Source organism: Rana temporaria, chromosome 3 (genome assembly GCF_905171775.1).
Source record: "Rana temporaria chromosome 3, aRanTem1.1, whole genome shotgun sequence".
Classification (NCBI taxonomy): domain Eukaryota; kingdom Metazoa; phylum Chordata; class Amphibia; order Anura; family Ranidae; genus Rana; species Rana temporaria.
In genome coordinates this window covers 455626690-455651497 of record NC_053491.1, presented here as the reverse complement: position 1 = coordinate 455651497, position 24808 = coordinate 455626690, and the positions used below count along the sequence as shown (strand labels likewise).

The window sequence follows — 24808 nt, the reverse complement described above, 5'->3', positions numbered from 1 at the left end:
TAACCACTTCATGCCCACGCTATAGCCAAAAGATGGCTACAGCATGGGTGACCGCTCTGTTATCACCGAGTACTTGGTATCCCGGCCCTTTACCATGTGATCAGCTGTCAGCCAATGACAGCTGATCACAGCTTGAGGAGAAAAAAATAAAGCCAATTGCTGGCTTCTGCCATCAGTCCCACTCAGTAAACACAAGTGCTGCTAACCAGTGCCCACCAGTTCCACCTACCAGTAGCCATCAGTACTGCTAACCAGTGCCCAACAACAGGGCCACCTCCCAGTGCCCACCAATGCTACCTATCAGTGCCCATCAGTGCTGCCTATCAGTGCCACCTCTTAGTGCCCTTCAGTGATGCCTATCAGTGCCCATCAGTGCCACCTATCAGTGCAGCCTCACCAGTGCATTCTATCAGTGCCACCTATCAGTGCAGTGGATGTTAGAGACCTTGCACTCCTCCACTTTTGAGGATTTTCACTTAGGGCTGTACTCACGTTTGTTGCCAGTGGTTTAGACATTAATGGCTGTATGTTGAGTTATTTTGAGGGGACAGCACATTTACACTGTTATACAAGCGGTACCCTCACTACTTTACATTGTAGCACAGTGTCATTTCTTCAGTTGCACTCACCACGAGGAGGGTTTGCACGCCTTACGCCAGGCACGGTTGTTGCTTGGACGGTGATGCGCCCCTTTCTTGGTCACCATTGGTTCACGGCTGTTACATATACCTCACTTGCACTGGGCCATCACTTCGGGTTGTCTCACCTCCACGATACCTTACACCCTATGGTTTTATCCCTTTATTCACCCTTGCTGGGTAGGTACTCATGTGTGCAGTCTTTATACTACTATGCCTGCACTCCTACTTTTTACTCTATTCATGTTTTCTTGATCATGCTGCTGCATGTTTTAACTTCATTACTTCAAACTTCACTCCTTTTTATCAGCTGGGTAACCTCCCACCTTTAATTTAATTTAATTAATTCACTTATTTACCCCCACAGATACCTCTGGGCTTCTATCACATACTGAATTATATTCATTATTGTTGATACTCACCATCCGATGTTTATATCCACTATTGGTTGTTGCTGCTACTGCCGTGCCAAGGTGTCACCATTTCAGCTCCCGGGGATGACGTTATCCATAGCTGCCCCCTCCTTACAATATCATGCTACGATCCTACCCATTTACTATAACTAGGTGAGAGTGATTGGGACCATAGCTGTTCCCTCTCTTTTCTATGTTCTCCATTATGTTTATTACCTTATTATTATGGCATATTTCTTTCTATTATAGATACCCGTACACTGTGTATCTGCTCCTGATGAGTGTTTAAGTGAACACGAAACACGTAGAGCCGTTAAATGATGACAGTGTATATGTTTAACATCTACTTTTCAATATTCTATTTTAATGAACCATTATATTACAATATTTTTCATATGCTATCACTACAAAGCCGGTCTACATATACCAGATTTATTATTATGGCTATTAACTTCAGACAATCATATACTATCATGTACCCTCTAGATTTTATGTATTTAGACCCACAACCACTATGCATTACCATGTATGTTATGTTGGACTAATTCTGTACCATTATGTAACTTCTAGATTGTTACTATTTTTAACCCTTTAGTACTATTATACCATCTTATTTTGTATATGTTATGCCTCCTTTGTTTTAATTAAACATATTTTTACTATATATCTTGGTTCATAATTCAGTAATGTGCTTCATACAAAGTCCCATATTTAGTTGTTCCATTCAATTTCTTCAGTGTTGTCACATGAAAAGATAGAATAAAATATTTACAGAAATGTGAAGGGTGTACTCACTTTTGTGAGATACTGTGTACATATATATATTAGGGCTGTTACTGATCACAATTTTTGTGTTCGTTTAATCGATTTTTTTTTAATCGATTAATCAACTAATTTTGATTAATTATAACACACATACAGATTCAACTACTTTTAGCTGATCTCCTTGCAGGCTGATTCCCAGTGCAGCTACCAACCACTGGAAAAATGGATAGCAGGATACAAAAAACACACAAAGGCTGTGCTCGATGGGAATAGCATTAAAACTTTTATAGTCTTCAAGTAGGTAACAAAATAAATATTGCACTGGAGATAAAAATCGATGTAGCTACATAAACTGTAAAAATGGTGCGAGTAATACCAAACGGTAGCAAAAGCAGTCATAGAAACATGTAGCTATGTATGATACTGGTATAAAAATGTGTACAACGATAGCACTGCTGAATCCAGATGAGGAGGGGTTAAGTGATAGAGGGAAGTGTAACAGCACTTGCGTGTGGCAGATAGTAAGGTCCCGCCGGCATGCAGATATGAAGGCACAGCAAAGGAGCCCTTCAGATGGACACGGCAAGCCCTGCTGGTGTCCGTGACGTCACCAGATCTCCGACAGAACTCCCTGAAGCCGGCGGAGAGGTGAGTACCAATCAAAAGAATTTTGATCGATCAAAAACATTTTGATCGATCAAAAACATTTTGATCGATCAAAAAAATTTAAGATTAATCGATGAATTAATAGTTAATTTCCACAGCCCTAATATGTATATATATACACATATACACACACATATATTATACACTGTCATGTCCTTCTGTATCTTTTTCTAATTAAAAAGAAAACAGAAAGTCTGTACATAACCCCCCAGCTACATAAGAGTGTCAAAAATGTAGTTAGAAGAGCTTTACTTACCTATCATTGCAACAAGTAGCATCACAGTCATCACTGAAAGCTTCATGGTTGAGTCTGCTCAGTGATCAAATCCAATGATAAGATTACTTCTTGGAAATCAGATTGTAGAAGGTTCTTCATTAACAGAAATAAGGAGACTGAGACTAGAAATCCCTCCTTATATACCTTTCTCTTACGTCACCATTGAACACTTTGCATAGACACATACGTTTATCCTTGGATGAATTGCAAAAACAAAATTCTAGGCAGAGAAAACAACTTCCTGATTGGGGGACAATAAAGGAAAGTTTGGTACATTAAACCTAAAGGTAACCTAAAGGTACAAAGGTATTCAGAAGAAAGTCCCTGTCATGTGCTTTGTAAAGATATATGTAGCGCCCCCTTACTTTCAGTATGGGCACTACGCTAAAGTTAGTGGGGAATGGGAGAGTTATTTTGCTGTCATTCCTGAACTGTCCTGTAGGTCAGTCTGCGCTCCAGGGGTGTCGTTACCACCCCTGGGCGACAGGTGGCGCTAGAGGGGTTCTGGCGGAGCCGCTTTTCCCCAGCAGCCAATTAGAGGAGTTTTCCCTTGCAGAGCATGCTGGGGGAGAGTATATCTGTGGCAGATGCCATTTTTCTAGGTTCTTCTTCGCGGGTTCCAGGTTCCAACGGACCCCGGTGGTGGCCTACCAGGCCGGGGTCACACTTTACGCGCAGTTCCATGTTCCTGAGAGGGGCCCCAGTGATTTACTGGGTTCCCAATTCTTTTCAGGAGATCCCAGGCAGGATGCCGTTCGATGGGGGGTCGGCTTGAGGAGAACCCAAGGGCAGGTTGTCCGACAGGGCTTGAACGAACCATCAGGGGTCTAGTGACCAGAATGTTGACATGTACACTATTGCTGTCATCCGGTGACCTACACTTAATCTACTGGGAGGATTCGCTCAATCTCAATTTGTTCATTTAGCTCACTCAAGTAATTGGCCTGTGGCAGAGGCCCGTTCCTCCCAGAAACCTAAAGTGACACTTCGGCTGCCAGGCTCGTAGCAGGAGTCTGTCCGGGGGCACTTCACCCACTCTGGCTAGAGTGGCGACTGATTGCAATTGATACTACTGAGCGCAGAATTGCTCGGTTCATATCCAGGCCTGATACTGCAAAGTTCTCTCTCTTGCTTCATCAACCTTTTCTCCTCATTTGAAAACCTTTATTCATTGACTGGACATTCGCTCACTACTCTACTCATCAAATACACCTCTAAACAACACTGAGGTAACTTAATATGCCGATCCCAAAACAACCAGCAGCTCCTTCGGGGGTATCGCTACATATAGAAGGGGCAAAATGACAAAACATTAAAGCGGAGGTTCACCCTCAATTTGAACTTTATATTACCAAAGAACTGCAGCCTTACTACATGTAGTGTTGAGCAGAATACGCCATATTCGATTTCGCGATATATCACGAATATATAGCCGAATATTCGAGAAATATTCGCTAAATTCGAATATTCGTGATATTTTATCGAAATGAAATTTTTGCGAAATTTCGCTATTGCGAATGCGAAAATAATTGCGAAATTTCGACAACAGCGGAAGGAGCACTCTGATTGGCTCAGAATATTTGTGATATTTTGCACTCTGATTGGCTCAGAATATTCGTGATATTGTATCGAAATTTCGCAAAATGCGAATGCGATATTGATGGCGAAATTTCGGAAGGAGCACTCTGATTGGCTCAGAATATTCGTGATATTTTACAATAGAAAATAAAAAGTGTTTTGCATTGGTGGTGATTCTTTACTCTATCCATCTGTCACAGCCGTTTGTCAATCAAACACCTTGAAGATTGAACACGTTCATGCTGCATGCTTTGGACTTTTTTTCACTTCTCATATCAAAGACATTTTTATGAAAGATTATTTTTCTATTATTGGGACTATATTTACGCTAAAAAAAGTCCTGCAAGCTGCATCTTCGAGGTTCTTTAGGAGGGGTGTATACACCCCTCCTAAAGTGCCCCTGCACATTGAAATCAATGGGTAGGTTTGCCGAAGTGCTTTACAGGGGTTAAAAGCACCCCGCTAGCGGCCGAAAAAGCGTTGCCAGGGGCCTGGAAGAAGTTTGTTTTTTACGAAACGGATGTAGGGCGAGCGGCGCGATGTCGTCACCCAAGAAGCTCCTAACGTTCCCCCAGCGGACGGGTGCCTGAGAGTTTTGTGTACCAGCCGGCACATTAGACTCAAGGCAAATTTTAAACTGCATAACTGTAAGTGCAATTTTAACCTTTTAAATACATTTTCTACACATTTAATGCACTGTGTGGAGCTGTCACTGTTTCTTACATGGTGGGCATTGATACTGCTGAAATTTCTTGGAAAACGAGATCCATCAGGACTGCATATCTGAAACGGCAAGATTGGGACCTACTATATGCTGTTTCTGATCCCCTGTCATAAGGGATCGTGGGAATTTGGTAAGAGGCCAACCTATAAGTCTGGTGGAGGACATGTCACTCTTTTTCTTTTGGACACATTTATAACCAATCTGTACTGTGGCACAGATGCACGGGTGTTTGACACATTACCTGCTATCTAATGGACTCTTCATTATCAACATTTTGGACTGTTTATTAATTCATTCAGAGCCAAAACCCATATTTAGCTGATGTTTTTTGATTCAAGTGCTTTTTTTTTTTTGTTTTTTATTTCTGTTTTTTTTTTTTTTTTTTCTGTAAATCACCATCACTATGATTGCTGAGGGATTTTGAGTTGGCTGCATGTTGCACCCTAGTGCCCATCACGGTAATTTTTTGATATAGCAGCCAGCTTTCCACTTATATCACTATAGATCACCCTCTTGCATACGCTTGTGTTGGTCAAGAAGGGTGGTTGAGGTAGCGCGATTTATATTTTTCTTATGTTCACTTCTTGTATTTTATTGTTTACACGGTAATCGCAGCACCTGGAGGGATTAGATTGTGACTACGTTGTAGGTTCTTTTCCCCTCCTTTTTCTTCTTTCTGGTATTTTTTAGCACAGTTTCTTTCCATTTTTCCATTTCAAAAAGAAAACCAGCCGGCACACAGGGATATAATGCTGGTACTATTTGTAGAGCGGCAGGCATTATGGATACCATCCAGAGGAAATCTCTTTTATGGAATAAAAAACGTAAACGTTCTTCAGTTTGTATTCCAGTTTTTTTCTACCCCATACAGTTTAGAATTTCACAAAATAAGAAGAATAGTTGAACGACACATCCCCATTTTACATTAGGATGGTGTCTATGCTAATAAACTGTCTAACAGTATCCCGATAAGACTCTTTTTTGAGTAATACCTTACCACCTGGTGACTTTAGTTCACATACCTTTAAAAGAACATGGCTTCACTTTGTTGGTAATTTTTAAATGTGGGGCCAATATATGCCTGTATTGTCCATGTATCATCAGAGGGGATCATTTTAAGTCTAGCACCAGTGGCAGGTCCTAGGATATCAGTTTTTTTATGAACTGCAACTAGGGTTGTCCCAATACCACTTTTTTAAGACCGAGTACAAGTACCGATACATTTTTTCAAGTACTCGCTGATACCGATTATCGATACTTTTTTCAATGTCATGTGACAGTGGCACATATGTTTTTTGTTTTTTTTTTACAATTTTTTGTTATGTTTTTTTACGATGCTTTCTTCTTCTTTTTTTTAGGGGGGGAGGGGAGTGGATGGTGTCAGTGTGCTTTTTATTTTTATTATTTTTTACAATTATTTTTTTTTATATTCATTGCAATTTTATTTTTATTTTTTTAGCACTGTGGGGGGCTTGGGTGAGATGTCAGGGGTCTTAACAGACCCCTGACATCTCACCTTTGAGACAGAGAAAGGGACCAAGGACACATATTCCCCAGGCCCTTTCTCTGCAGCCTCAGCTAAAATGAATGGACAGGAGACAGAGGCTCTCCATTCATAAACTGAAGCATCGTAATCACAGGTTACGATGCTCAGTTATGTGATTGGACAGAGTCAGTGATCACTGATTCTGTTAATTCAGAACAGGTAGGAGCCGGATTTAGTGGCTCCTACCTCCGCTCTCCATCCTGACGAGGACAGAGGGAGTGGAGGAGGACATGGAGGGGAAACAGAGCGCAGAGGGGGACAGCAGCAGGAGGGGGACACGGGACACATAGCATGGAGGGGGAGAGCAGCATCACGGAGGAGGAAACGGGACACAGAGCATGGAGGACAGCAGGAAAACGGAGGGGGACGCAGAGCTCCGACAGCAGCATCACTCGGGGGATGAGCAGCATCACCAAAGGGGACACAGGACACGGGACACAGCATGGAGGAGGACAGCAGGAGCACGGAGGGAGAAGCGGCGCGCGGAGGGGGAGAGCAGCATACACCCGCCCTCTCCGCTCGCAAACTCTGCCCGCCCTCGTCGCTCACAAACTCCACCCGCCCTATCCGTTTGCAAACTCTGCCTGCCCTCTCTGCTCAAAACCTCCGCCTGCTGACCAGGTATCGGGTCAAGCATCGGGAGCATTTGTGCGAGTACAAGTACTTGCGCAAATGCTCTGTATCGGTCCCGATACCGATACTAGTATCGGTATCGGGACAACTCTAATTACAACATTAGGAATTTGATCTATTTGATCACCTACTGAAAATGCCAAATCAGAGGGTGACACACATATAGGAGTAACGAGTAAGCATCACATGATGCGAAACATGTCAGCTCTTTTTTCCTAGTCCACTTCTTGTTTGACTGCATGAATTTTGGCTGTTTTTTCCATTTTAATTTTTGTTGTTTTTTCATGTTTTGAATAAAGACATCGTTTTTTGAGGAGTGCGGCGATCCAGGATTTTTCTTTCATCCCACGCATATAGGAGAGAGGAGCCGAGCCCATGACGTCACACAGCCACTGTGAGTGAGTGGGAGTGGTGAGCGAGCAGACGTAAGAGAGATTTTATGTATATGCAAATTTTAAAGAATAACTCTTGTAAGTGTTTGATTATTGGGGCTATTATTGGGGCTATTTTAATAAAAATGTATACAGAGAGCACTATGTATGTAGTCTGTATTTGGGATTACATGATGTGACAATGGAGTTGAGAGACGTGTAGCTGAGTGGAACCCGGGAGTGGAGGAAGGAGATTGTTGCGGGGTTTTACACAGGATCTATATCCAGTGGAGTCATCCTTGAGGTTGCAGAGTTGAGAGAGCTGATGTGGATGAGGAAGATTGTTGTGGAACGAAAGACAGATCATTATCTGAGTTCATTGAACTTATCTTTGAGGTGAGCAGACATTACAGCTGGTGACGGTATGCACAATCAGCAGTGGATTTGACACTAATTGCTTATACATAATATAAATGGACTGGTGTTTCACAATATTTAAGATTTGCACATATATGAACTTATATTAATTAGGATCAATTGATTGTGCTTAATATATTTTTTTTAGCAGCGCTGCACTATAAGATTTTATTTTTATTTTTTAGATGTATATACATTTTTGTTTACTTGGATTTTTTTTTTTTTGCTTTTATAACCATTGGGTTCCCATTTTTCGTGTCTCTATGGACCAAAATCTCAGAGGAATGTTTCCAACACCTTGTTAAAATTAGGGAAGTTCTGAAGGCAAAATGGGGTCCAACCCGGTAATAGCAAGGTTTACCTTATAAAGTGGCCGGTGAGTGTATATATATATATGCCCTTTTGGGCATGGAGTTCACCAGAGCTTCACAGGTTGCCACTGGAGTCCTCTTCCACTCCTCCATGACGACATTACGGAGCTGGTGGATCCACCACCTTCCATTTGAGGATGCCCCACAGATGCTCAATAGGGTTTAGGTCTGGAGACATGCTTGGCCAGTCCATCACCTTTACCCTCAGCTTCTTTTAGTAAGGCAGTGATCATTTTGGAGGTGTGTTTGGGGTCGTTATGTTGGAATAATGCCCTGCGGCCCAGGCTCCAAAGGGAGAAGATCAGGCTCTGCTTCAGAATGCCACAGTACATGTTGGAATTCATGGTTCCCTCAATGATCTGTAGCTCCCCAGTGCCGGCAGAACTCATGCAGCCCCAGGCCATGACACTCCCACCACCGTGCTTGACTGTAGGCAAGACACTCTTGTCTTTGTACTCTGCACCTGGTTGCCACCACACACGCTTGACACCATCTGAACCCAATAGGATTATCTTGGTCTCATCAGACCTCAGAACATGGTTCCAGTAATCCATGTCCTTAGTCTGCTTGTCTTCAGCAAACTATTTGCGGTCTTTCTTGTCCATCATCTTTAGAAGAGGCTTCCTTCTGGGACGACAGACATGCAGACCAATTTGATGCAGTGTGCAGCGTATGGTCTGAGCACTGACAGGCTGACCCCCCACCCCTTCAACCTCTGCAGCAATGCTGGCAGCACTCATATGTCTATTTCCCAAAGACAACCTCTGGATTTGATGCTGAGCACTTATGCCCTGTACACAGGATCAGAAATTCCGACAGCAAATGTCTGATGTGAGCTTTTAAACAGAAATAACGACCGTGTTTAGGCTCCATCAGACTTTTGCTGTCGGAATTTCTGCCAACAAAAGATTGAGAGCTGATTCTCAAATTTTCCGATGTAAAAAATTCGGAAAATCCGTTCATCGGTACTTATTCCGACGCGCAAAATTAAGACGCATGCTCGGAAACAATTCGATGCATGCTCTGAAGCATTGGACTTCATTTTCTCTGCTCGATGTAGTGTTGTACGTCACCGCGTTCTTGACAGACAAAAGTTCAGAGAACCTTTGTGTGACCGTCTGTATGCAAGCCAAGCTTAGGCGGTCTTTACCCACATTCGCCGAACCGGGCAGTGAAGCCGCAATGCTTCACTTCCTGGTTCCCTCACCGAGGATGGCGGCGGGGGCAGCAGAGTGACGATCGATCGCTCGTCCTCTGCTGCCGACGGCGCTGGACTCCAGGACAGGTAAGTGTCCTAATATTAAAAGTCAGCAGCTGCAGTATTTGTAGCTGCTGGCTTTTATTCTTTTTTTTTTTTTTTTTTGCCGGAGATCCACTTTAACCACTTCCAGCCCAAGGACGTCATATGACGTCCTGGAATTTCAGGGGGGATATCTGAAAGATGCCTGCAGCCACAGGTATCATTCAGATATCCATCTCTTCAGCCGGCGAATCCCTGCACCATAAGAACGATCATAGCGGCGGTGATCATTCTTAGAGGCGGCAGGAGGAGACGCCCCCCCTCCCGCCGCCATCCGGTGCTTCTCCGGGCTCTCCTTTGCCATCGGAGACCCGGAGAAACGATCTGCCGGCGTCCGATGGAAACCATCTCTATGATCGTCGGAGGCCCGGGCGCGATGTTATGACGTCACGCCCGGGTCCTGGAATGTAAACACAGCCGCAATCGCGGCTGAAAGCATTAGATCGGTGAATTTTTTTCACAATCTAATGCTTTCCAGCCTGGAGGAGAGATGTGGGGTCTTATTGACCTCTGTAACTCTAAATTTGTAACTTGTAAAAAAAAATAAGCGACGCCTATGGAGATTTTTAAGTACTGACGTTTGGCGCCATTCCATGAGTGTGCGCAATTTTAAAGCTTGACATGTTAGGTATCTATTTACTCGCGTAACTTAATCTTTCACATTATACAAAAAAATTGGGCTAACTTTACTGTTTTGTTATTTTTTAATTAACAAAACCGTTTTTTTCCCAAAAAAAGGCGTTTGAAAAATGATTACGCAAATACTGTGTGAGATAAAAAGTTGCAATGGCCGGCATTTTATTCCCTAGGGTGTCTGCTAAAAAAACATATATAGTGTTTGGGGGTTCTGAGTAATTTTCTAACAAAAAAATTATGATTTATGCATGTAGGAGAGAAGTCCCAAAATAGGCCCGGTATGGAAGTGGTTAATAGACAAAGCTCTTAAAGGGGTTGTAAAGGAAAAACATGTTTTCCCTAAATAGCTTCCTTTACCCTAGTGCAGTCCTCCTTCACTTACCTCATCCTTCCATTTTGCTTTTAAATGTCCTTATTTCTTCTGAGAAATCCTTACTTCCTGTTCTTCTGTCTGTAACTCCACACAGTAATGCGAGGCTCTCTCCCTGGTGTGGAGAAAGCCTCTTGAAGTGGGAGGGGGCGAGCAGGAGTGTCAGGACACCCACTAACACACAGCTCCTTTCTATATCTGCAAAGTAGAGAGTGTCCTGACCCTCCTGCTCACACCCTTCCCCCTCAAGAGGCTTTCTCCACACCAGGGAGAAAGCCTCGCATTACTGTGTGGAGTTACAGACAGAAGAACAGGAAGTGAGGATTTCTCAGAAGAAATAAGGACATTTAAAAGCAAAATGGAAGGATGAGGTAAGTGAAGGAGGACTGCACTAAGGTAAAGGAAGCTAGTTAGGGGAAAAAAATGTTTCCTTTACAACACCTTTATCTAGAAGACAAGGAAACAAATGGACTTAATCTTGGTTCATCTGATAATAAGATAATTTTAAATATAAATAAATCCATCTATTCAGGAAGCTCTGTTAAACAAAAGCAGAATATATTTTTATACTACTGAATATGATTTATGATTATTGTAAATCATTCTGATTATGGAGCCATTTTTAGAATTGTTATAAGCTCTTGTGGGAAACCTTTGCCTACAGTCACATAAATTCTCAGATTTAAAGTGCAACTGGAGCAATATATAATCTAAAATAGATATGTGAAGTCACAAGTTTTTTTGTTTGTTTTTTAACATAAGGGTTTATTTGCCTTTCCAAGGCAGTACAATAACATTATGAGCAAAAAGTAACATAGAATAGAATTTCACAGTGAGTATGAACAATGCTTTAACCACTTCCCAACCAGCCGCCGTTGTTTTACGGCTGCAGGTCGGCTCCCCTGTGCGAGAGCACGTAATATAACGTCGGCTCCCGCGCAGGCCACTAGACTCCCGTGCGCGTGCCGGCGGGCGCGATTGCCGCCGGGCACCCACGATTGCTCGTTACAGAGCGGGGACCGGGAGCTCCCGGTCCTGTCAGGGAGGGAAATGCTGATCTTCTGTTCATACAATGTATGAACAGAAGATCAGTCATTTCCCCTAGTGAGGCCACACCCCCCAACAGTTAGAACACACCCAGGGAACCTACTTAATCCTTTCCCCGCCCCCTAATGTTAACCTCTTCACTGCCAGTGGCATTTTTATAGTAATCCAATGCATTTTTATAACACTGATCGCTATAAAAATGCCAATGGTCCCAAAAAGGAGTCAAAAGTGTCCGCCATAATGTCGCAGTACCGAAAAAAAAATCGCTGATCGCCGCCATTACTAGTAAAAAAAAATATTAATAAAAATGCCATAAAAATACCCCCTATTTTGTAAACGCTATAACTTTTGCGCAAACCAATCAATAAACGCTTATTGTGATTTTTTTTATGAAAAATATGTAGAAGAATACGTATCGGCCTAAACTGAGGAAAACAAAAGTTTTTTTTATATATTTTTGGGGGATATTTATTATAGCAAAAAGTAAAAAATATTAATTTGTTTCAAAATTGTCGCTCTATTTTTGTTTATAGCGCAAAAACTAAAAACCGCAGAGGTGATCAAATACCACCAAAAGAAATCTCTATTTGTGGGAAAAAAGGACGCCAATTTTGTTTGGGAGCCACGTCGCTCGAACGCGCAATTGTCAGTTAAAGCGACGCAGTGCCGAATCGCAAAAAGTGCTCTGGTCTTTGACCAGCAATATGGTCCGGGGGTTAAGTGGTTAAGACAAAAAATTCCAGTATTATTCCAGATGAAAGAGCAGGGATAACAAAGTAAATAGGAACCAAATTAGCTCAGTAATGAGCATGAAAAGGAATAGAAAAGAGTATGTGATCATGCAGGGATCTCTAAACTACGGCCCTCCAGCTGTTGTAGAACTACACGTCCCATAAGGCATTGTAAAACTCTGACATTCACTGACATGACTAGGCATGATGGGAATTATAGTTCCTGAACAACTGGAGGGTCATAGTTTGGAGACCCCTAGAGAATTAATGTTAGACCAAGTATGGCAAGATAAGGTGCTGCCACCTGAGGGTGTATGACACATAAGGGGCATAAAGGTAGAGTTATAGTAAGTATAAGCAGACCTCACAAAGGGTATGGAAACATGTGGCCTTTACATGTACATTAGGACAGGGTTATGCTCCTTGGGTCAATGAAACTTGGTAAAAAAAAATGGAATTTAACCGCTTGAGGACCGCTGCACGCCGATATACGTCAACAAAATGGCACGGCTGGGCACAAGGGCGTACACGTCCCCTTTAAGATCCCAGCCGTGGGTCGGCAGTGCGCTCGCGACCCGGTCCTCTTCTCCGTGACCGTCCCTGCGGGAACAGTGGACTCGATCGCCGCCGGTGTCCCGCGATCGGGTCACAGAAAGGAAGAACGGGGAGTGGTAAGTGTAAACAAACCTCTCCCCGTGCTTCCTAGTGTGGCTGTCACTAATTGTCTGTTCCCTGTGTTAGGGAACGACGATCAGTGACGTTACACACACAGCAACGCCCCCACACAGTAAGAACACTCCCTTAGGGCACACTTAACCCCTACAACGCCCCCACCTGGTTAACACCTTCACTGCCAGTGTAATTTTTACAGAAAAATACGTATCAGCAAAAAAAGAGGAAAAATTTTATTTTATGTCTTTTTTGGGGGATATTTATTATAGCAAAAAGTAAAAAATATTGTTTTTTTTTTTTAAATTGTCGCTCTTTTTTTGTTTATAGCGCAAAAAAATAAAAAACGCAGAGGTGATCAAATACCACCAAAATAAAGCTCTATTTGTGGGGAAAAAAGGACGGTGGTGTTACCCTGAAACATGTTAGATGTTTTTGTATGGCTTTTTTACCAACAATAAAAATAATCTTAGACTTTTTCATCTGGGTTTTGGTCTGGTGCTTCTTTCCTATTAAGGTAAGCCCCCCACAGCCTCTTCCCCATAACAGTTAAGCTCATTTGAAGTTTTCCATCATCTATCTACACATCTGTAGCACCTGGTTACTTTTCAGTACCGGTGCTAGTGTAAATTTAGAGGGGTCAGAGAGTTAAGTGACTCTGACCAGGTTAATCTGTTTAAATTTGGAGCCCCTGTCCCAGCTTTGGCTGTGCTGTGGGTTCATGCTGTTGTTTCTGGGGTGCTGGTCCCACTCCTGACCGACAGATGGCAGCAGCGGAGTCAGGGGTTTGGATGCTTTTCCCCTGCAGCCTATCAGGAGTGTTTCTCGCTGTGCATGCTGGGGAAGGGTATTTATGGGGCAGACGCCATTTTCTTGGGTCTTCTTCCCATGTGGCGCCAACCTTCAGGGTAGCCATACCACGGCACCTCTGCAAATGGCCTTCCGGGTCGGGGTGTGCGTGCTATGCAGTGTTCCTGGTTCCGGGAACATGTTGGCCTGGAGCATTTGATCTGCGGTTGGGGCCCAGTGATCGACTGGGTCCCCAATCTGATGAGGTCCTGAGCTGTCTGTCCTGTTGGAGGAAGCTGTCCGGTGGAGAGTCTGCCTGAGGAGTGCCAAGAGAGGCTGGTGTTTCAAGAGGGGTCCGACCATCCATCGGGGAACAGGGGAACTGGGTACTGAGATGCTAGACATGGTCGCCTATCAGTTGGTAACCTAACCAAAACTACCTGAAGGAGATCCGGGTGCTGAATCTGTTAGGGAGGATTCCGGACCATTATTATCTCCATTATTTTCAACCATTGGGAGGGTCTGTGGCAGAGACTTAAACCCAAGTTCCGAGTGACATTCTGGTTGCCAGGCTGGTGAAAGAGGCCTGTCCGGATGCGCTATACCCACTCCAGCTAGAGTGGTGAAACAGAAGTTGTCGTTGGAAGCAGGACTGTTTCCCATCTACATACACCTGAATCTGTTATGCCGCGTACACACGATCGGTCAAACCGATGAGAAATGTCTGATGGACCGTTTTCATCGGACCAAACCGATCGTGTGTGGGCCCCATCGGTTATTTATCCATAGGTTAAAAAAAAGCAATCTTGTTTTAAATTTAACCAATGGATTCCTAACCGATAGAAAAAAAACGATCGTTTGTAGGCACGTCCATCAGTTAAAAATCCACGCATGCTCAGAATCAAGTCGACGCATGATTCTGTTATATATATGGCATGGTTTACATACAGGCATTCAAGGTTACACATCAAAAGGTGTTTGCTGACCAAAAGGGCTAGTGGTCAAACACAGATCAAAGGGACAGCTGAAGACCCTTAGATGTGTTAATTTACCTAGGTGTGTGTGAGATGGCCTGTTAACGTCAAAGGATAACTTCCTTACATACATAAGGAAGTATTTATTGATGGTAATTAGACTTGGGGAAGTTTTTATTCAAGGAAACAGTTGGTTGACCTGAAAGAACCCCTCTCTCGAGTGTGGGACCAGTATTTAAGGCAGTCAAGCTGGCATTCAGTCTGGTCTTGTGACTGAGAAATATGGCACATGTCTAGGAATTATATACTCTGTTGGATTGTTGTATAGTCTGTGGACTTTGGACTTTGTATGTTATTGGAAGTTAATTAAATTTGCGTTCTCTGGAGAACAACTTAATTTATAGTCATCGTTAGGGATGAGCTTTGTGTTCGACTCGAACGTGTGTTTGACTCGAACATCGTCTGTTCGTACGTTCGACGAATTTCGAACAAAACGGGTCGTTCGCGCCAAATTCAAGTGACGCGCGTTGGCCTATAATTCACTGCGGCATTGCGCGCTGATGATTGGTCAAACATGCACCATGACCATGCATGCTTGGCCAATCACAGCGCGCAAAAAACGAAGAACCATAATTGGCCAAAGCCAGGGTGGTTTTGGCCAATTATGGCTCAGGGGGTTTAGTACACGCCCCACACTATATAAGGCCGCCTGCAAGGCGGCCGCGTGTAGTGTGTTCCGGCTTTGTTAAAGAAAGCAAGTCAGTCAGACAGTTAGAGAGAGAGAGATAGATAGAGACAGTGTCTTTTCTACCAGATAGATAGATAGATAGATAGATAGATAGAGCAGGAAGGCTAGTCAGTTTAGTTAAATTTGCAGTGTGTAGAGGATATATATACATCCTAGCGTTGTACATATATTTATACACTGTATAGCTTAGCTAGATCAGCTATTCCTATTGTTAGGCAGTAGATTGTGCTAGATGCAGTGCTCTAACGTGGAGGATTACCAAATCCTGTTCCTGGACAACATGTTGCTAAGGTTTCGGTGAGTCACAGAAGGAGCGGTGGAGAAGGTGGCCGTCTGACCGATGCGTTCAGACAATTTTTTAGTCCGCAGCCCCAAGGTATGACCGGTTCCCGCAACCATCGCCAGCGTCTGGTTTACATGGTGCGTGAATACCTAGGGGCAAGATCAGACTTGGACACCTTCCCCACCAAAAATCCTCTGGCTTACTGGGTCTTGAGGATGGATCACTGGCCAGAGCTTGCACAGTACGCAATTGAGCTACTGACTTGCCCTGCATCCAGCGTTCTTTCAGAACGCACATTCAGTGCTGCTGGAGGCTTTGTGACTGATCACAGGGTGTGCCTCTCCACCGACTCCGTCGATCGACTGACCTTCATAAAAATGAATCAGGCTTGGATCAACACCAGCTACCAAGCACCTGATGCAGATGTAACTGAATATTTTTTTTTAAATGACAGATCCCTTGGAGACTGCCTATGCTGATGCTGAGTGACTGTCCTGTTATGCTGCTAACTGAATATCCTTTTCCTCCTCACTGATCTTGCTGATAGCTAGTAAGAAAGTTTTTGTTTCTGGGCTCCGCCACCAGTGCCTAAGGCCCAATGTTTCTGCCCCATGTTTAACAGGGGCATCTAATAACAATTTTTGATGCAATACTTTGCATGTGGCTCTTTGCTGTGCTCCAATTACAGTATCTGAGGGGTTGCAGTGTTGTGTTGTGCCTAAGGCCCAATTGTTATGTCCCTGTTTAACAGGGGCGTCTAATAACAATTTTTAATGTGAAGGGGTTGCAGTGTTGGGTTGTTCCTAAGGCCCAATTTTTATGTCTCTGTTTAACAGGGGCATCCAATAACAATTTTTGATGCACTACTTTGCATGTGGCTCTTTGCTGCTCTCCAATTACAGTATCTGAGGGGTTGCAGTGTTGTGTTGTGCCTAAGGCCCAATTTTTATTTCCCTGTTTAACAGGGGCGTCTAATAACAATTTTTGATGCAATAATTTGCATGTGGCTCTTTGCTGTGCTCCAATTACAGTATCTGAGGGGTTGCAGTGTTGTGTTGTACCTAAGGCCCAATTTTTATGTCCCTGTTTAACAGGGACGTCTAATAACAATTTTTGATGCAATAATTTGCATGTGGCTCTTTGCTATGCTCCAATTACAGTATCTGAGGGGTTACAGTGTTGTGTTGTGCCTAAGGCCCAAGTTTTCTGCCCCTGTTTAACAGGGGCATCTAATAACAATTTTTGATGCAATACTTTGCATGTGGCTCTTTGCTGCGCTCCAATTACAGTATCTGAGGGGTTGGAGTGTTGTGCCTGAGGCCCAATTGTTATGCCCCTGTTTAACAGGGGCGTCTAATGACAATTTTTACTGCAATACTTTGCATGTGGCTCTTTGCTGCGCTCCATTTACAGTATCTGTGAGGGGTTGCAGTGTTGTGGCACCGCCACCAGTGCCTAAGGCCCAATTTTTCTGCCCCTGTTCTAGTAATTTTCTTTGTTTGATTCTTTTCTAATTTGAGTTCATTCTAGCTTTCTCCTACGTTATCATAGTGTCATGTTTATTTTCCTGTACTAAATACTCATCATTGTCAATGTAGACACCACAAATCTAGATTTGTTCTTTTAGGCAGCATTGATATAATAAGAAGCCAGACATTGTTGAGTATCCAAAAATATTTATTGTATCACACTTAAAATGTGTCATTTTCATTTTTTTTTAAATATCTTAATAGAAATTGTTTTTTTTTTTAAGAACTATATTTTTGCTTTTAAATAATTGTCTACATCTATTGTTTTTTTTTTAAACCCTCCCCAGAACATCAATAAGATTCTTCAGGTTTTGGTCCACCTTTCTGTTGTTCTTTATGATCTTCTCGAGGGCGAGGTTTGTGTCCTCTATTTGTGCCCTGCAGGACATTATCTCCCCAATTAGCACCTGGGCACTGTAAGTGTCTAAGCCACCCCCAACAGCTCGTACACCTGCAATTTGGAAAAAAAAACATTTATTAAAATTATGCAGGCCTACATGTATTACCTGAAGCTGTGCTGTATGACACTGACCTGATGTGGTGGCATTTTGCACTTCCTGCACATCCGGCGAGGGTGGGGCTTGGCACTGTGTGGGGTTGGTCAGCTCCACTGCTGCAGCTTGATTGCGGCCTATGAGATTGTAAAAAAAGGGATAGATGAATCAAAAAGATTAGAGGCCTAAAAGAGGAATATCAATCATTCTTTTTAAAAAGTGTGGTACAATTGTCTGTTTTTACAATCCTTCTAAGCTTAACACTGGATTGTATCCATTACCAAAGCTGCTGCATTTCTCTATCTTTGGCCAAGTTTCCTACATGGAAAAACAACAAGTATACACTGGATCACCTCTGTGTGACACCCTAACTAGGTTGTTCTTGTGACCAACACTTGGTGCCGATCCTGACCTCCCTGGGGCCCGAAGCAAAATGACATGGCACATTAAAAATGAGAAGCGGGGGGCGCTGACGACAGTGACATGTCACATTAAAGAAAGTTGAGAAGTGGGGGGAGGGGGTGTTCTGCTGTCGGAATGACATCTTACATTACATTGAGAAGCAAGGGGTGCTGACTTCTTGCCTCTTCTCCCATGTAGCCAAGGAGTTGAGAAGCGGGGTGAGGGGGTGAAAATTACTTCTTACCAGGCGGAGCCTCTAGTTATTTGGGGGGCCCTTCGCAAGCTTTGCGGGGTCCTAAGCGGCTTTCATAGTGAGCCAATAGGGCAGATCGGCCATGCCAACCATTGTGCTACTGAGTCCATATGTGTAATCAACTGCTGTGGTGAGCATACTCTCCTTTTACTGTATATTGACTTAAGTTGGATTATTTAAATCTAGTTAATAACACATCTACATTAAATAAAAAATTGGTCTCACATAAAAAGATCTTAAATAGAATGACCAACCAATTATTATGCCCACAAACATGAACCTTGAGACATCTATTCATGAACTGTATATATACACAACCTGAAATAAAAAGCAAATGCCGCAAAATTCAGAGTACACATGAAAATTACTTACGTCTTCTGAGGACTCTTCGAATTCTCTCCAGCTGCTCTGGCTCTCGGATTTTCAAATCAGACAATCTCTTGCGCAACTGCTCCCTGGACCTCTGCACCCCGAATTTTGCATGGATAGTCCTCTGTACCTTATCCATGACCTGGGCCTTGAGTTTATTGGGGTTCTTGTAAGGCCCTTTTTTTGCCGTCATAGTCCTCCTTTTTCAGAATAGCCATCATCTCAACCATCTCGTCGAAGCTCATGTTGGTGGCTTTGTACCTCCTGCTCCTCCTGGTGTGTGCCTGGCCTCTCTCCTGCCTGGTTGCAGCTTGCTGTCTCTCCTCCATCATGTCTTCAGACTCTTCACCATCTTGCATTGACCGACTAAAAAGGGGTGTGGCAATCACTAGAACGATAGTCATGGGCGGGGAAACGTGCAGAGCTTCTCACATGCGCAGTGTATAAAGGGATATTGCGTGAATGAGAACGTCGTTCACAGTCGGTAGAAAACGTCGGAAAAACAATCGTGCAATACGACAATACGAAACTTGATTTTTGGACTTTATGATCAGTGAATGAGTTTGTAGGTTAGATATGGGGAGAAAGCTAAGGCTTGACTGACATTAGCTTTTTTTTGCTAAATTTTGACTTGCAGAAATAATGGAGGCCTTCAGAGAACAGGAGTTCTTCACAGAATTTGTTCAAAGCGGGCCCGGATGGCAACCCCCCTTTTTTCTAGAATTTTTCTTTCACAAAAAAATAATTTATTGAGCCAAGATCTGGCATTGTAATGGCCCCCCACCACCCCTAAAATAATCAACATATTGTTGCCACACAGCATGTGCGCTTTGGGGGGCCAAGCCTGTATGGCCACAGGCTCACGGGCCACCACTGGAACATCAATGGCCTCATCACCAGGCACAAGTGTCATGTAGTTTGTTGAGGGTCTCTTTAGGAAATTGTGCAATATGCAGCAGCAAAGTATGACATGGTTGAGATTCTACTTAACAAACCTACAGTGCTTGTCTTGTTTGCACCGCCTGTATACTGCTGTTCAAAGTATATAGGGCCAAAGGGTCTTGTCAGGGCCGATCCTCCCTATAAGCGCACTATGCAAGCCGCTTAGGGCCACGCAAAGCTTCAAAGGGCCGCCCAAATTACTAGAGGCCCCGCCTGGTGAGAAGTCATTTTCGCACCCTCACCCCGCTTCTAAACTCTCTGGCTGGCCTGTGTCATTTACGACAAGAGAACACCCCCTTCCCCGCTTCTCAACTTTCTTTAATGTGACATGTCACTGTCGTCAGCGCCCCCCCCCCCCCCGATTCTCATTTTTAATGTGCCATGTCATTTTGCTTAGGGCCCCAGGGAGGTCAGGATCGGCACTGGGTCTTGTAATTACCTGGGGGGAGTGGTGGCGGGGAAACTCATGCTATTTTTTTCCATGATTTTTATCCATATTGCAGGGACCAAAGATTACATTAAAGCCGCAAGCAGTATTAAATTACTTTTTTCTGAGAGTAATCTCATGTTGTGCAGGGACATTTCTAAACACGTGCCACTACTATAGACACTCAGCAGGTACGATATTTAAAGGAATTTTTTTCACATTAAGCATCATTAAAATCGCTGCTCCAGAAAAAACTACAGTTTTTAAAAGTTTTTTTTCCATTGATACATGTTCCCTGGGGCAAGACCCGGGTTCTCAAAGACGTTTTACAACAATAACTTGAATATTGGGCTTTAAAATGAGCACTTTTTAATTCGAACGTTCGAGTCCCATAGACTTCAATGGGGTTCTAAATGTTCGCGCAAACGGTCGGTCTGTTCGAACGTTCTGGTGCGAACCGAACGCGGGTATGTTCAGCTCATCCCTAGTCATCGTACCAACATCTAAGATATCAATTATCTAACCGGACTACTGGATACTATACATCTATATCACTACAGTCGTTGTGTTTTACGTCACCGCGTTCTGACACAATCGTTTTTTTAACCGATGGTGTGTAGGCACGACTGACCATCAGTCAGCTTCATCGGTTAACCGATGAAAACGGTCCATCAGACCGTTTTCATTGGATGGACCGATCGTGTGTACAGGGCTTTATTCTCCATTTTTGCTATCTCTTTATTCTTCACCAAGTTCTACAGTTTTTACCCGGCTGGGTAATAAAAGCACAGAAAAGACACCTGTTGTGTGGACATTCCATTTACTACAACTCTCATCAAGTACCCTAGACGGCGGAGAAACAGAGGTAACATGCCACCCAAAACAAACCAGCAGCTCCTTCGGGGGTAGTGCTACACATGCAAAATCCCAGTGGCTCTTTGAATATGGTTTTTCTGGAATTTATTTTGTTGGGGAAATTGAATGTGCCTAGGATACCACAGGAAGTAAAAATAAATGTCAAAAGAGTAATAAATTCTCTTCCTACCATAAAGTTTAAGGTCTTCCCATACAGAAATCACCCCACATATAGCTTCTCAATTTCCCTGTCCCAGACGCACCCAAATTGGTAAGTTGCCTCATTATGTTCATTCTCATTGGGACTAAATTAATCATTGCTCGAGCTTGGAAAAAAAAAAAAACTTCCTTCACCTTAGTAAAAAGCAAAATCTCCTGGATTATGGCCCGGGAGAAGATAGCACTCTGCTAGATACTACGGAGAAATATGAGGCCATCTGGGAACCCTGGGCCCAATATATGCAGATAAAGCTCACACCTTAAAGCGGAGGTTCATCCTAAAATTGAACATTATAGCTAACCTGTCTCCAGCCTTAGTAAATCACTGCTGTGTTGTAATTTTTTGGCATATGTGTACACTTACCTGTATTCTTGCTGACTTCCGGGTCTTCTTCCTTTGCGGGGAGTGGGCGTGTCGCTCCTTTTCCCCGACGACTCTCGGCGTAATGTGATCTGGGCGCAAGGTCTCCTGGGAGTGACGTTTCACAACTCACAGGAGACCATCCGATTAGCTAGGCGGGTATTCTCGCGCTAGCTCGAGTGTCACGTGACGCGGAAGCGGGTCAGATGACTTGCAAAGTGCGTCATGTGACGAGGGCGGATACTAATTCGCCATTTTAACTAAGGGAAATCTGATGGCAACAGTGCAGTGTTGACGGCGACGCTCGCCGTCAACACTGCACATGCGCGGGATAGATGGAAACGTCCATCTTTAGATTTTAAAACATCTCGTTTTCTGGACAAGTGCAATGCTGCGGGCAGAAAAACTGGGAGACATGGGTGCTTATTTCAAGCAGGTAAGAACCGCAGAAGCATTGAAAAAAAAAAAAACGAAAACCCGCGGAACCCCCGCTTTAATCTGGTACATTATACTCGGGATGATGCGAGGCCATTTGGGTCACTACTTCTTCTTCTCTGTCTTCTCTCTCCTTCTCTCTTTTCTATTCTTGCTTTTATACCTGACTCTTGATCTCGTGTTGCTCCATCCCTGACTTTGGGATTCTTCTATGTTTATAGTTCATAGCTACATTGAGTTCTTGACCAAATGTATGTTAGTATTAACTTTCGATATGCTTCTACCACAACATAGGATCACTCAAAAGGCCCATACACACGATCGGATATTCTGACAACAATTGTCCGATGGACTTGTTTTGTCAGATAATGTACGCTCCATCGGACAATTGTTGTCGGAATTTGGATGTTGGATGGTCATGCTCTCAAATTGTCCGACAACAAATGTGTTCTGTCGGATTATCCTATCATGTGTACACAAGTCTGTGGGACTAAAATCCAAAGTACAAATGTGCATGTTTGGAAGCAATGCTAACCATAAGACAACATTAGCAGAAGTTGCCCAAAGGGTGGCGCTAAAGAGCAGAAACGCAGTACGTCTATTACGTCACTACGTTTGTGTTTGTTGGCTGAAAATGTTTTGCCGTGTGTATGCATACAAAGTTCACGGAAAACGCACTTTGGACAAAAATCTACGGATTTGTCCGATGGAAGTCTGATCGCGTGTATGCGGCATTAGGTTTTTTTTTCATGATCCATGCCTATAAACACATGCGTTTAGCTTTGGGAGTCCATAGACAGTAACCCGAACAACAGTTCAACGCACAACAAAGTTTGATCCCAGGAGGGGTGTCTTAAAGGGGAGGGTGGTTCACCTACCTCTTTACCCATTGATATTAAATAATCACTGACCTATGGAAGATGTATTCCATCTAACATCAATGTACCAATATACAACCCTTAGTTTCAGATTATATGGGCCAGATCCTCAAAAGGGATACGCCGGCGTATCTACTGATACGCCGTCATATCCCTGTTTCTATCTTTGGAACTGATCCACAGAATCAGTTTCCAAGAGATAGACAGAAGATCCGACATGTGTAAGGGACTTACACTGTCGGATCTTAGGATGCAGTACCGCATCCGCCGCTGGGGGCATTTCTCGTCGAAATGCCGCTTCGGGTATGCAAATTAGCACTTACGGAGATCCACAAAGCTTTTACGCTTCGTTTTTACTCCGTAAGTATTAGTTTGCAAACGCAAAATTAGGGCTGCTTTTACAAAGTGTAAACTGTTTACACCTTGTAAAAGTAGACCCTTCTTTCCCACAACGCTGTTATATTTTTTTTTTATTTATTTTTTTTCCGCCGTATCTTTTTTTTTTCCCGACGCAACTTTTTTTACCCGGCGCGATTCACAAAACTCGGCGTAACGTAATTTCGCGCAATGCACGTCGGGAAAATGACGTCGGGAGCAGAAGGTCTGGCGCAGGAGCGCGCCTAATTTAAATGGGACTCGCCCCATTAAATTAGGAACGCCTTGCGCCGGACAGATTTAAGTTACACCGCTGCAAATTTCCAGGTAAGTGCTTTGTGGATCGGGCACTAACTTGGGAAATTTGCGGCGGTGTAACTTAAATGGGAAAAGTTAAGTTACGACGCCTGGCTGTGGATCTGGCCCAATGTTACCATGTATTACTGGCAAAAAACAAAAGAACAAAAGCTGGACAGCCGCACTCCAAAATTTTCTTTAAAAGAGATGTCTTTATTTTCAACTGTGCATACAGTCACTGCAAGCCCACAAAAATCAGTATGGCCAACGTTTCGCACTGGCGTCAGTGCTTAGTCATGGCTAAGCACTGACGCCAGTGCGAAACGTTGGCCATACTGATTTTTGTGGGCTTGCAGTGACTGTATGCACAGTTGAAAATAAAGACATCTCTTTTAAAGAAAATTTTGGAGTGCGGCTGTCCAGCTTTTGTTCTTTTGTTTTTTGCCATTACCGCATTGAACCAACAACCCCTGATCATCACGAGGCTCACCTGGAGCGGTGAGAATTCTGTCTGTGTGTCTACCATGTATTACTGTTTGCACAATATTTTCTGTTTCTTTATGTGAAATACTCAATAAAAATGTATTGAAAGGAAAGAAACAAAAAAAAAAATTCTCTTCCTAGATAGGTTTTACCAGAACAGGTGTCCCAGTTGGAAGACCTACTCTCTCAGGAAAAACAATTTTCTCCACTATTCAACTGTTGTTCCACTGACAACAGTTGAATTTCCCATCACTTTCAGTGTAAATCTTACCAGATGTTGCACAGACAGCAATTCAAAATCTGACCGGGATTCTATTCCTTCAACATCCTAACCAAAAGTAATGACAAATCTTTTGCTATTTATACTGTGCACTTTAATGCTAAACTAAAACCTCACCACTATGTTGTGCATATGTCTGATCCTTCTATCTAAATAATTGTACACATGTTTTAAACACAAAAATGTCTATTTCACTGTTTTTTTAATTATATGAATATATATATATATATATATATATATATATATATATATATATATATATA

General features: G+C 43.1%; 1 protein-coding gene across 1 annotated transcript in view; it reads right to left on the bottom strand.

Moving 5' to 3' along the window:
• Window positions 1–19186, bottom strand: part of LOC120930572 (flocculation protein FLO11-like) — a 63984-nt gene extending 44798 nt beyond the window's left edge. The window contains exon 1 of the mRNA XM_040341747.1: window positions 18997–19186. Within this exon, the coding sequence (XP_040197681.1) occupies window positions 18997–19186 (190 nt within the window). The remainder of the gene's footprint in view (window positions 1–18996) is intronic.
• Window positions 19187–24808: the final 5622 nt, after the last annotated feature.